The 13,925-nt window shown below is 46.7% G+C and overlaps 1 protein-coding gene across 2 annotated transcripts in view; it reads right to left on the bottom strand.

Moving 5' to 3' along the window:
* Positions 1-11,270: 11,270 nt before the first annotated feature.
* The window catches only part of ABCC5 (ATP binding cassette subfamily C member 5), an 86,998-nt gene continuing 84,343 nt past the window's right edge, over positions 11,271-13,925 (bottom strand). For both annotated transcript variants that reach the window (XM_061194428.1, XM_061194429.1), the window contains exon 30: positions 11,271-12,710. In XM_061194428.1, coding sequence (XP_061050411.1) covers positions 12,609-12,710 — 102 coding nt within the window. In that variant the 3' untranslated portion in view covers positions 11,271-12,608. The remainder of the gene's footprint in view (positions 12,711-13,925) is intronic.

Below are 13,925 nucleotides of genomic sequence, written 5' to 3'. Positions count from 1 at the left end.
CACCGTTGCAGCCTTTGAGTTAACTCAGATGGCTTTGGTGGTTTGGGCACATGAGGATGGTGTTCTGGGGATGGCCGGGGTGGGTGGTGCTGGCAGTCATGAGGGTTTTAGTAGAGGCTTTTGCACCGATGCAGGGAATTGGGCAGTGGCTGTGATGGTGACTCTGGTTTTGAAGATTGTCGTAGGATAGAAAGATGGGTCGGTCATCTGTCTTGTGACCCACTGACCACATTTCATTCGGGTCCAGCTACATTCTGGGTGTCTTGGCTAGGTAGGAATGTTTCTCAGAGCCTCCTCAAAATCAGATATAGCATTTGAAGCCTTTTCTTTAAGACACAGAAATTTATTCCCCTAATGGGAGACTTGCCTGGTCAACATTCCTAAGTGTGTTGAACTTTGACAAACTTCCTCCCCTCCCTCTGGCTCCTGAGGGTGGGATGTGGCTCCTGGAAGAGAGACACACACAGCACACAGGGCCAGACTGCAATCAGATTCCAGGGATGGCAGGTCCAGGACCTGGAACGGAGGCCCCAGGGCACTAACCCCCTCCTCGTTGCTTGGCCAAGGCCCTCAGTGTTACACTGTGAGGTGTGGGCTCCCCAGCAAGATGGTGGAGGTAGGCCGCATGGTTCCCACCTAGAGGGACGTCCCCATGCAGAGTGTCTGATCCTGTGGTAGCCCACCCTCAAGTCGTACCTTCAGAGATGGTCCCCTTATGATTCCAGCCACCATCACCACCCAGGCCATGGGGCTCCCTGTTTCCTTTTTAGAATTCTAAGCCAAGGGCGGACAAAGCTCAGACCCCTATCTCTTATTCCTCTAGGAACAACTCAAATCAACTAAAGATGTCTTGGCTGAGCACCTGCCCTGTGTGAGGTATTTGCCTATCAAATTCCTAAACCTGTGCTTTCTATGACACTGTGATGGATGTTACTATAAGCAGCTAAGGTAGGGGATCCCCGGAGAAAGAAAACCAAGCAAGCCTGGCTTTCTGGACATAAAAGAAGCCATTTTTGGCCTAAGCCATTTTGTGATCTAAGCCTGGCCACAATGCTGGCCCTTGATCGTTAATAACTAATGATCTTAAGGGAACAAAAGAATGCAGAAACAAACAACTGTTATCAGGCAAGAGAAGTAAAAGTAGCAAAGGTAATATCGGTTGTCAAGACTCCCAGTTCTGTTACGACGGTAAACATTAGCCTGAAGGGCTCAACCACCAGATCAACTGGAACCTAAGGGATGATGATGTTGACCTTTTCTGACCCTCGTGACTTCAATCAACTAAAGCTTGGACTCTGTAGACCGCCCAGGCCCCTTTATGAATATGCATCTACACTTAGCTTAAAACGCCCCCAGGTTTGCTGTTTGGGGAGAAGCTGCTTTGGGAAAGATCCCAGTGTTCTCCTTACCTGCTGCGAGTAATAAATCCTTCTCCTCTCCTGCTCTTTGGCTTGGTTGCATCTTTTGGCTCGACACCCACCAGGAGGCGAACCCAGTTTTTGGGTAACATTATTGCTTCTGTTTTACAGATGAAGAAAGCAAGGGTGAACTGATTTGCTCAAGAAAGTGGTAGGGCTACAATTCTAACCCAGGTTTTCTGTCTCCAAGTTCAGTTTTCTCTTTCCACAGCTGCCTCTCAGCTGGGACAAGCCAACATACTCAAAAGGGAGTTTACTAAAGGCCAAGAGAAAAACAAAAGTGAGAAACCCTGAGCCAGTCATGCTTCCAGAGATTCTGATGCAGCTATAGAGGCCTCCTTCATAGGGCCCAGGCTGGTCCCAGGCCTGGCTTTGCATCCTGTCTGATGCTGCACCCAGGAGCCCCTTCTTCGGAACTGAGATGCCTTTTCCACTCCTCCTTTCTCTCCTCTCCCCCATCCAGGGGGACCCCCTTCTGTGGCCCCTGGAGAAACAGTGGCTATGGACAGCATATCACAGCCTCAACCAAGGGGCCTGTGCCCCAGGCAGGAGGTATTTTCCAAAATAGACTGCTCCCTGCAATGTGATGGATTCCAGATAAAAGGCTGCTTCCTCCCACCTCTAGATCTACCCAAACCTGGGCCTAATCTGTGCTCACTTCCACTCCACACCCACTCCAGCAAGGTTTGGGCTATCTGTAGCCCCACCCCTACCTCTCCCTCCACTCTGAAGGAGACAAAAATAAGGAGGTACGGAGACCACTAGAGATAAAAGAAATAAGAAGAGGTGAGGGAGGAGAGGTCCCTAAATTTATCTCCGTACACATGAACAAAGAGAGGGACTTGTACTTCTTACATTTGTGTTGAATTTGCACAATGTGCCTTATGCCTCCTGGGAGTGAGTGGGAAAATATACAGGTGGCCTCCGGACAGTAAGATGAAGTCCCCAAAGAACTGGAGCTATTTCTGGGGAAGATTGGGAGACCCACAGATCCCTAACTGAAGGAGGGTCAGACTCAGAGACCATACCCAGGCAACCGGGGCAACGGCCGGCCCTAAAGGACATGTCATGCTTTGCACATTATAACATTAATTGTGCCTCTTTCATTCTCCAACGTATCCCAGTTTGACCGCTCCCCATGAACACCCTACAGCCTCCGACTCCGAAAGTCTCCAGGCTTTGCAGGCGGGGAAATGATGATGTGATGTCTCACTGTAATGAGATCTCGGCATTGAGAATTCTGCTGAGCGTTCCAGTTCCCACAGGGAGTGGCTCTCTTTCAACCCCAACTTGAGAGGGGGAGTGGGGCCACAAAAGACACTCCCACACGCCACTGCTGTGCCCCAGGAGTAGGATCCCAGGGCTCAGGAGGAGGCTTGGTGTCTGAAGAGCGCGGCAGAGGGCAGCCAACACCCTCCCCAGGCACACGGGCACACCCACACCCAACACCTTCTGCCTTCACGGAGCTCCGGGGATAGTTGAATTATTCATCAAACCAGAACGATGTTTTCATTATACTCAGCCTATTCCTCTTATGCAAACAAGATTTATGGAAGTTTTTTATTAAAAATATTAAATATATTTTTTAACAGTCAAAAGGAAAGACCCAAAATCTTATGGAGGACACTGGAAATAGACGGAGACAAACATACTTACAGTGCCTGAGCTTAAGAATAAGAGTGGAGACACCACGTGTTCCAGAATCCCCATTGAGAAGCAGAGAATTTTCCCAACAGCAAATTCTGAAAGGGATTTACTGTGTGGACTATTATCTAGTAGACAAAGTTGTCAACAGAGATTTTCTGGAAGATGAGCAGCAGCTTTCCTCATGGGTCCATTTCTGAGAGTGACTCTAATACTGACCAAGGACAAAGAATTGAAACCAGAGGAGTGACGGTCTCTCTGTAAGTACAAAATGGCTCGCCTAAGGTGGCGTGATTTACAGGGAGAATCCGATCATACCTAGGAATGGGTAGTATCACATCTCTTAGTCAAACATTGTTTTGCTTATCTAACTGTGAATGCCAGCAGTTGTATCACATGGTGGGTGGCCAGGACCGAGCACCTACAATCTTGACCAGCTGCCAGGCTCCCAAAGGAAATATCCACCAAGGATGCTCTAGGCAAAAAGCCTTCCACTGATTGCTTCAAGGCTTTGCCCTCTGTGAGGCAGCTTGGTGGGTTAGTCTGGACAGTCTGGTGCAGAGAACTCCTGTGGCTGGTCTCAGGGAGGCCCAAGGCCCAGAGGCTTTTTGGCCTTTTAGCACCAGCCCCGGGCTCACATCCTTATATTAGACCTTCAGACCTTTCCACACTCAAGGTGAGAACTCATGACCCCAAGGTAAAGAACACCACCGACAGGAGGAAAGGGTGTCTGTACAACCCAGGCCAGAACGGGTCCAGGCACCTCCCCAGTCATGAGAGAGCCTGGCTGCATGGAACAAGAGCAGAGAATCACAGAGGAGGAAGGAGGGAGAGAAAAAGAGACAGCTACAGAGAGCACATTGTTTCAGTCTCTCTTCTTTTTCAGCCATGAGCTTCATGTGTCTGTTTTTGGTCTCCAGTGGCCAGCAGAGTGCCCAACACTTAATGGATGCTCCATAAATATTTTTGGGGGAAAGGAAAAAATCCAGAGGAAGCTAGAGTCCAGGTATCGGGAAGCTGGGAGGAAAGAGATAGTTGGGTCAATAACATGGGAAGGAGAAGTGAGAGCTTGGAGGGAAGGCTTCTCTCATAGGCCCATGGGGATGAGGTAGGGGAGGACCCCAGGTGGGCCTGTTGACACATTTTCTGTCATCAGTGGACAGAATGGCCCCAGGACCACAGCCCACTAGATTCTTTGTCAAGGACACAAAAGGTTCATCAGGACAGTGTCCCTCAGCCCCTAGAACTGTTCTGGGCAAGGTGAGTGTCTTGACCCCAGCAACTGTGTACCCACAGTCCTCCCTGGCTGGCACTGGGCCACTCCTGGGTGGGTGATGGGGCTCCTCTTCAGGAAGGCGGCTGTGCCATAGCTGTGGGAGACTAATTCCAAGCTCTGACAGTTCTCACTTAGGCAGCAGCTGGCTTGGTCTTCCTATGCTGAGTCCACTGGAGGGGGTGGGTGGGAGTTTGCCAGAGCCCAGGTCAGAGACAGCAGCAGGATAGGGAGACGATCCCAGGAAAAGAGGTGACCCCCTGCCTCCAAATACACACCATCTCCCTCATGGGAGCTAGGAGGGATGGACACAGTTCTGGAGCTATGCTTCAAATGAGGTTACCAGGACCCAGGTTTTTCAGGACATATTTGTTGATCCACATTAATCAGAACTGAAGCTGGAAGAAATCTTAGAGACCATCTGGTCCAGCACATGCATTTATTCCTGAAGCAACTGAGGCTGAGGTCATGAGATGCAAGAGAACCACTAGAAGTCTAGAATCAAACTGTCTGGGTTTGAATTCTATGTAATTTACCACGTACTGGATGTGTGATCTGAGAGAACTTAATCTTCATGGACCTGTTTCTTCATCAGCAAAATGTGTTTAATAACACCTACCTAGTACAATAATTGAGAAAATTAAATAAGGTCATATTGCAGGCGCCTCCACAGTGCTTGGCACACAGGTTCTCAGATAATATGAGTACTCTCTTTCCTTGTTGAAGGTGACAGCACTGATAGGTTAGAAAGCTTATTAGGTTTAAAACCTTAATTAAAATACAACAAATCAATACCTATTATGAAATAGACATGAGGATTTTATGAGACTAGTATTTTGTTTCTATACCTGTAAACAGGCTCCAACGGGTCACTAATTTCCTGCAGCAGAGGTGGCTAGATGTTCACCAAAGCTGTTTTGTCCTCAAAGCAGTTTTCGCCTCCTGGGCATACAGCTAGACATTGCCCAGCCTCCCTTGCAGCTAGGTGCAGCTACAGAAGTGAGTTCTAGCCAGTGGAATTTGAGTGGAAGCAATATATACTATCTTTAGGTCTGGCCCACAAAAACTTCCTGTTCAACATTCCATGCTCTTTCTTCCCTGGTTTACTAGCCCACACAGAGGATCTGGCTGAGGACTTCAAGCCTAGAGGTTGGCAGAATGACCAGAAGGAGAAAGCCTGGGTTCACGAGTGACTCTCACTCCCCCCCTCCCAGCACCACACTGCTCTGTGACAGGGGTGGGGTCATTGTGATAAGCTGCTGAAAGCTTGGCTTGTTACAGCAGTTAGCACACTCTATCTACTTGGACTCAGGGAATTATAAGCTTTGAGAGGACAGAATGGTGATGTGGAAATTGCCTTTAAAAATCAAATTTAGGGACTTCCCTGGTGGCGCAGTGGTTAAGAATCTGCCTGCCATTGCAGGGGACACGGGTTCAAGCGCTGGTCCGGGAAGATCTCACATGGCACGGAGTAATTAAGCCCGTGCACCACAACTACTGAAGCCCGCGCACCTAGAGCCCACGAGCCACAACTACTGAGCCTGTGTGCCACAACTACTGAAGCCCACGCGCCTAGAGCCCATGCTCTGCAACAAGAGAAGCCACCGTGATGAGAAGCCCGCACACCGCAATGAAGAGTAGCCCCACTCGACACAACTAGAGAAAGCCCACGTGCAGCAAGGAAGACCCAAGGCAGCCAAAAATAAATAAATAAATAAATAAATATTTAAAAAATCAAATTTAAAGACAACATGGAAAAATGAAAACTGAAACAACCTAAATATCCATCAAAATTGGATTGTTTAGAGACTTTCCTGGTGGTGCAGTGGATAAGATTCCACGTTCCCAATGCAGGGGGCCCGGGTTCAATCCCTAGTCAGGGAACTAGATCCCACATGCATGCTGCAACTAAGAGTTTGCATGCCACAACTAAGGAGCCTGCATGCTGCAACTAAGGAGCCCATGAGCCTCAACTAAGGAGCCTGCCTACCACAACTAAAACCCAGTGCAACCAAATAAAAAAAAAAATTGGATTGTTCATATAAAAAGCACATCAAAGTCATCTTCTCAGTGAGACTGGACAGCCTCTCTATAATTTTACCCTCTGGTGCCCTTCCCTGCTTTATTTTTTTTTTCCTGGTCCTTATCATTATCTAATATTCCATATATCTTACTGACTGCCTGTTCTCCCAATAGGATGTTAAACTCCATGAGGGCAAGGATGTTCTCTGTTTTATTCACTACTATACTGTCAGTTCTTAGAACAGTGTCTGCCTTATACTAGATGCTCAGTAAATACTTTTTGAATGAAACAAATAAGTGAATCTCTACAAGAAAATGCTATAAAACTATTAAAATCATGTTTCTGAAGAATATTTGACATGAGAAAATGTTCATAATATATTAGTTGAGATCATACAAGTTGTATATGTAAGTTATCCTAATTTTATTTTTAATGACTTTTATTTTATTTTGGCTGTGCTGTGAGGCTTGTGGGACCTTAGTTCCCTGACCATGGACTGAACCTGGGGCCATGGCAGTGAAAGTGCCAAGCCCTAACTACTGGACCACCAGGGAAGTCCCTGAATTATATTTTAAATGAATAATGCTGTTATGTGTTTTAAAAAAATGCCTGGAAAAATATAGATCAAATTATTAACAGTGGTTGCCTTTTTTGCAGGGAGTGATTAAGATGCATTTCTACTCTCTACATTTTTTATGTTTAAGTGCTATTTGGATTTCTAACAAAAATGCATACATAGTATTTTTGATAATGTTTTAAAAAAGAAAAAAATACATGTTTAGAAAAAGCTATAAAGAATACAACCAGGCATGAAGAACCTAGGGGCAAGACGGGAATAAAGACGCAGACCTACTAGAGAATGGACCTGAGGACACGGGGAGGGGGAAGGGTAAGCTGGAACGAAGTGAGAGAGTGGTAGTGTATATATATATGGACATATATACACTACCAAATGTAAAATAGATAGCTAGTGGGAAGCAGCCGCATAGCACAGGGAGATCAGCTCGGTGCTTTGTGACTAGCTAGAGGGGTGGGATAGGGAGGGTGGGAGGGAGGGAGACGCAAGAGGGAAGAGATATGGGGACATATGTATAACTGATTCACTTTGTTATAAAGCAGAAAATAAGACACCATTGTAAAGCAATTATACTCCAATAAAAACGTTAAAAAAAAGAAAAGAAAGAATACAACCAGGGACTTCCCTGGCGGTCCAATGGTTGAGACTCCATGCTTCCACCACAGGGGGCGAAGGTTGGATCTCTGGTCGGGGAACTAGGAACCCGCATGCTGCGTGGCGCAGCCAAAAGCAAACAAACAAACAAAAAACCTGTTAAAAAAAAAAGAAAAGAATACAACAAGATAACACTGGCTATTTTTGGGTGATGGATGCCTCAGTAGCGTTGTGAAACTACCCCAAAATGTAATGACTTAAAAAAATTTTATTTTGCTCAGGAATTTGGGGACAGCTCAGGCTGGCCAGTTCATCTCTGATTTACGTGGCATCAGCTGGGATGTCTGGGGCTGGAGGTTTCACTTCCAAAATGGCTTCTTCACTCACATACACTCTCTCATCCTCCAGGAACCCTCCATGTGCTTTGTAAATCTCACGGTATGCTGGTCTCCAGATAGCTGCACTGCTGACATGGTGGTTGGCTTCCAAGAGGCAGGAAGTGTGAGCTGCTAGGCCACAAAAGGGCTTTGTGCAGAACTGGCACAGCACCACCATATTCTGTTGGTTAAAGTAGCCACAGAGCCCACGCAGATTCAAGGGGGTGGAGAAACAAGACTCCACCTCTTGATGGGAGAGTAGCAAGGTCACATTGCAGGAAAGCCCATGAGATGGGAGATGCTGTTGCAGCCATGCTTGTAAAACACACTGCCATGGTAGGGTTCAGGCAATTTTGGGTTTCTTCACTGCATCTATCTGCATTTTCCAAATTTTGTGCAAAAAGCATGCATTACTTTTATAATAAGGAAAAAAAGTTATTTAGAAAATATGTCTCATGACCATGCAGGCAACCATCAGTGCAAGGTAAGGTTTCTGTGTGCCCCTCACCACCCCGTGACTCATTTCCTCTCAATGCTAGGCCCTATTTCTAGGTGATCAATCAGGAAAGGAGCTGTCACATCACTAAGCCACACCTCAAATGCCGACCAGGGATTGAACCCGGGCCCACGGCAGTGAAAGCGCTGAGTCCTAACCACTGGATTGCCAGGGAATTCCCGAGAAATCAAATTCTTTTTTGTCATGACCACAAAGAAAAGTCTGTAACACTGGCTTCTATTAACAAATATTCATTGAGCATCCACGTATAAGGCATGATTCAAGAGTCAGCTAAGTAGTGTCATACTTATTAAGCACCTTCTGTATGTAAAACGTAACACTTAAGCCAGGAGTTATAAGGTATACAAAATATACCTTATAATTAAAGGTATATTTAATAAGATGATTTACTGCCTTCAAGTTTATATTCATGGGCTGAAATATAAGGAAATAATCAACCATAATATGCAGAGCAAAAGGAAATAAACCTTAAAATAATTTGTGAGCAAAGTGTTGTAGTAACCCAGAGGAACTTAGTTTTAAGAGAAAGGCTTTGTGGAGGACATAGCATCTGAACTGAGTTTAAGAAAAAAAAACACATGGCTTTGTTTGACAAGAGAGGATCAAGGGATTCCAGGCTAAGAAAATAGCAGACTTAAAGGTGTGAAAATATTGACTTGTTTTTGGAAATATTGAGTAGAAAATGAGGGTTGGAGCCAAATAATGGACACCCTGACTGCCAAACTCAGGAATATAGGCCACTCTACAGGCAAATGTCCCCTGAAGATTTTTGGAGGATAAAGTATTTGATCCACTTGCATTTTGGTTTGCGTTTTGGCAGTGGTATATACAGTGGTTTGGAGAAGGACACTGAGGCAGGAAGAGGCTGTAACTATGAGGCTGTAACTACAATATTTAAAAAAAGAAAGGTGAGTCTAAATTAGGGCAGAAGGAGAGAAGCGGGTGGTAGTGGTGATGCATAGGACCTGGAAGTGGCTAAATTTACTGGGAAGGGGCAGGAGAACTGAAATAACTCAAGGCTTCTAGCCTGAAAGACTTAAGGAAGTCAGAGGGGCTATTAATTAAGACAGGGAGCACTGATTTGCAAGAAGCTGTTTGAGGGGCCTGGGAGATGCACCCAGCAGGCAGCGGAGCTTGGTACTAAAGAGAGAGGTCAAGCCCACAGTTGAAGGTTTGTGTTGGTGGGAGTGAAAGAATCCAGGCAAGGAGAGCAAAGGGAGAGGGCAAAAGGCAGGGAAATGCCTCCTTTTAAGGGGACAAAGCAGGTTACAGGGGTGGGAGGAGACCCAAGAGATGAAAGAACAAAACTGAGGGAGGGGAAGTTAGTGTCATGTGCAGCAGTGAGCTTGACTAGGACAACCACGTAGGGCTCCTTCTGCTGACCTTGTTACTCTTTTTTTTTTTTTAAATTTTTATTGGAGTATAATTGCTTTAGACTGTTGTGTTCATTTCTTGCTGTACAGCAAAGTGAATCAGTCATATGTGTGCTTATATCCACTCTTTTTTAGATTTTCTTCCCATTTAGGTCACCACAGAACACTGAGTAGAGTTCCCTGTGCTATACAGTAGGTTCTCATTAGTTATCTATTTTATACATAGCAGTGTATATATGTCAGTCCCAATCTCCGAATTCATCCCACCCACTTCTTCCCCCCTTGGTAACCATAAGTTTGTTCTCTACATCTGTGACTCTATTTCTGCTTTGCAAATAAGTTCATCTCTACCATCTTTCTAGATTCCACATATAAGCAGTATTATACGATATTTTTGTTACCCCTCTTGGAGGGTAAATCCAGTGCATCCAAAAAAGTGGTTGCTTACGTTGGTGCCGTCCAACAGAACTTTCCACAATGATGGGAATGTTCTGTCTGCGCTGTCCGGTACAGTAGCCACAGGCCACGTGTGGCTACAGGAGCAGTTGAAATGTGACAACTGAGGAACTGAATTTTTTTTATTTATTTATTTTTTTAATTTATTTTGGCTGCGTTGGGTCTTCATTGCTGCACGCAGTCTAGTTGCGGCGAGCGGGGGCTACTCTTCCTTGCGGTGCGCGGGCTTCTCATTGCGGTGGCTTCTCTTCTTGCGGAGCACGGGTTCTAGGCGCACGGGCTTCAGTAGTTGTGTGTGGCTCACGGGCTCTAGAGCGCAGGCTCAGTAGTTGTGGCACACGGGCTTAGTTGCTCCACGGCATGTGGGATCTTCCGGGACCAGCGCTCGAACCCGTGTCCCCTGCACTGGCAAGTGGATTCTTAACCACTGCGCCACCAGGGAAGCCCTGAATTTTTAAGACACCGGTTTACAAAAAGGGCTGGGTTTAAGATATGATTTCTGATGACTCAGCAGAACCAATACCAAATAGTTTAATGCCGCTTTCTTGGCTGCATTCAACATGAGATATTGAGAAACTCTAGCATGAGTACCCTTTCGAATGGGCACTTAATTCTCAATGAGTTAATCTGAATGAATTGGCTGAAAGGGCCATTATATTGTTTGAATTGCTGAGAACCCTCAACGAACTTCATTTAAAATGTATTTCACCACAACCATCCATCTTACCGCATCCCTTCCCACTCCCCCCCCTCTTATTAGGAGCTTGATTTGATGACCATGCCCAGGAACACAGGCTGGAGGGACTAAGGCCCGCCGCAGCGATTCCAGGCAAGCGGGGCTCCACGCCCCTTGCAACCAACCAGCTCTGCTACTGGTCCCTCCCATCTGTCACTCCACAGCTGGATATTCAGATCCCAGGCTCCGGGACTCCGAAGCCATTCAAAGACAGCTTGTTCCCCTCCCAGAGAATTATTTTATACACCAAGAGTTTTAGAAAATCCAAAATAATTTTATTCACTTTTTCAGATTTTTGCCTCCACAAGGTGTTCAGCAAACATGCTAAGGCGACAGAATGTCTAGTTGGTCACGACATGCAACGCTGACCATTGGACGGATGACAGCAGCGACCACGCCCACCTGAGCTACTGGCCCCAGAGCACAAACGAGGTTTGCGGGGAACACACCGAACCACACGGCACTCAGAACCTGAGGTAGGTCTCTTTACAGTACAAAAAACTTCTACACCAGTGTGAGACACTGATGAGCAAGAGCTGCTTTAAGTCACAGACTCTGGGGAGAGGAAGAGACTCTGCGGCGACCACAGGGAGAAAGGGGAACAGACCCACAAAATCCTGAACCCTGTCACTGAACTGTGGGCTCGTGGGGCAAATGAAGGCAAAGGAAGAAGTACCACCGGGAAAAGCAGCAGTGGGCTCCAGGGTTCGGAACCGACGGGTTGAGGGGCCGGAGAGCTCTGTGCAGTGGCCAGCGTTAGGAACCTGAGGCAGTGGGACACTGGGAACAGACTCGATGCTTGTTGTGAAACAGCAGCGAAAAAGAGGAAAGCAGGAAGGACACTCCCCCCTCACCGAGGAACGTCTCGGCGACTCTCATTTCCGACGGAGGGAGTGAAGAGGGGTCTGGGACTTCGCCCCACTGCTCTCCCGACAGAAACAGTGAAGTGACAACAGGACAGAAAGCAGGAGCCCTGAGAATTCACGGTGCTCTGCGTGGCCTCCAGTGGCCCCCGCTCCACCCCGCCCTGGAGTGGCTGCTGGGGAGGCGACAGGGGGCCCACTGGAGGGCCCGCTATTGCCACACGCCTTCCTTTTGGATACCCAGAAAACCTGGCACCATGAAAAAACCAGCTGGGGAAGAACATATGCTACCCTTCCTATAGTCTAATAGTGAAACCAGATTCTAGTGCAGCAAACTGTACAAAAATGATAGAAAGGAATCTGCACTGTTCTTAGCACAGTGCTTATTTTAATATAAAATAAACGGCTTACATTTTCACTGGAAATATAGGCTATGTACAGAATTATATATAGATATAGCTACACGTATAAAGCTTCATTATAGGCCTCTGATACATATATAATAACGGTTCCCTGAACCTTTTAGAGTGCAATTAAGAACAAAAACTAAATTTTGTTTACATGAATATGGAATAAATACAATAATCAAAATATGACTCTCCTTAAAAGTGAAACACACAAGCCAATCCTGAATTGCTGTGCTAAAGATAAAATCGGGAAAGGCAAGGTTTCGGCAGGAGGACACGATGAGGGGCCCGCCCCAGGCAGGGAATGGCAATGCTCCAAAGAAAAGAGACTTGGGCGGTGGCGGGAGGAGTTAGCCCTTGACGGCGATCTTGTTCTCTGCAGCAGCAAACATGGCATAGAACCGGGAGCTGTCATTGGAAAGAAGGACCGATGGGGTGTCGAACTCCACCACCTGTAAAGGAAGGAGACGGTATCAGAATATGACTCGGGGACACATGGGGTGATTTAGAGGATCCACTGCTCAGGAAGGGGGGCAAAGCCCAAAGACCCCTGAGGATGGAATCAAGGTGGCAATTCAACTAGCCCTGTCATGCCCAAATGGGTTCATTTTTTTTTTCAACTAACCAGGGTTTAGTTAAGAGAAAGGTTAAAGAGAAAAACCTCCAGACCTCCTTCACATACATCTCAATTCTTTCAGCCTTGGGTATGAAGGAATCAATCAACAAGGTCCTATAAGCTGCAGGGGAAAAAATTGCAGCTCAAGTCAAAGGCATACCAGGCAAATGTCATCTTGTTGTGCAAGCTGATCTGAACCTATGGATAGAAAAGGAACAGCTCAGGATGCCTAGTTGGCAGGGGGAAAAAAGGGAAGTGAGTATAAAGTCAGTATAATCAACTCAGACAATTATCCATTCCTGTGATGGACTTCTAGGCGGCCACTGGAAATCATATTTCAATAGAAAATGAATGATGTGCTGGCAGAACCTGCCTCCCATGAGAGAGGACACATACTCTCCCAGCCTCCCTTGCTGCAGGGCAAAGGCATGGAATACAACTTTGGCCAAGGAGAGGAAGGGGACATCTCCTAGGGTGCTTCTAGGAAAGGTTGTCCTGCCCAAGAGACAGGCATAAGGACAAAGTGTTCTTCCTTAGGACTGGCTGTGTGAGGGTACGACGTTGGGTGCTAGAGCAGACATCCTGCACCATAAGGGGAAAGGTAGACACTGGCTCTACTGAGGGATAGGCAGATTATAAGCAGATCCATATGGGAGAGGGAACAAGAGGAAAGGGCATTTTAGGTAGATGGAACTGTATGAGTAAGACACAGAGGTGAAAAAGCTTAGGGGATTCAAGATTGTTTATAGCCAACAGCATTGCAAGGAAATAGCAGGAAACGAAGAAGGCTGGGGGGCCAGATTGTGGGAAAGCTGGGACCAGCAAGAAGTTTGGCACCACTACATGACTGTAAAAAGCAGACATATAGGGACTTCCCTGGTGGTGCAGGGGTTAAGAATCCACCTGCCAATGCAGGGGACACGGGTTCGAGCCCTGGTCCGGGAAGATCCCATATGCCGCAGAGCAACGAAGCCCGTGCGCCAGAACTGCTGAGCCTGTGCTCTAGAGCCCGTGAGCCACAACTACTGAAGCCTACGTGCCACAACTACTG

The sequence above is a fragment of the Eubalaena glacialis genome, chromosome 6, assembly GCF_028564815.1.
Source record: "Eubalaena glacialis isolate mEubGla1 chromosome 6, mEubGla1.1.hap2.+ XY, whole genome shotgun sequence".
Lineage (NCBI taxonomy): Eukaryota > Metazoa > Chordata > Mammalia > Artiodactyla > Balaenidae > Eubalaena > Eubalaena glacialis.
Note: the sequence above shows the minus strand (reverse complement) of the source record. Positions and strands in the feature narration are given on the sequence as shown.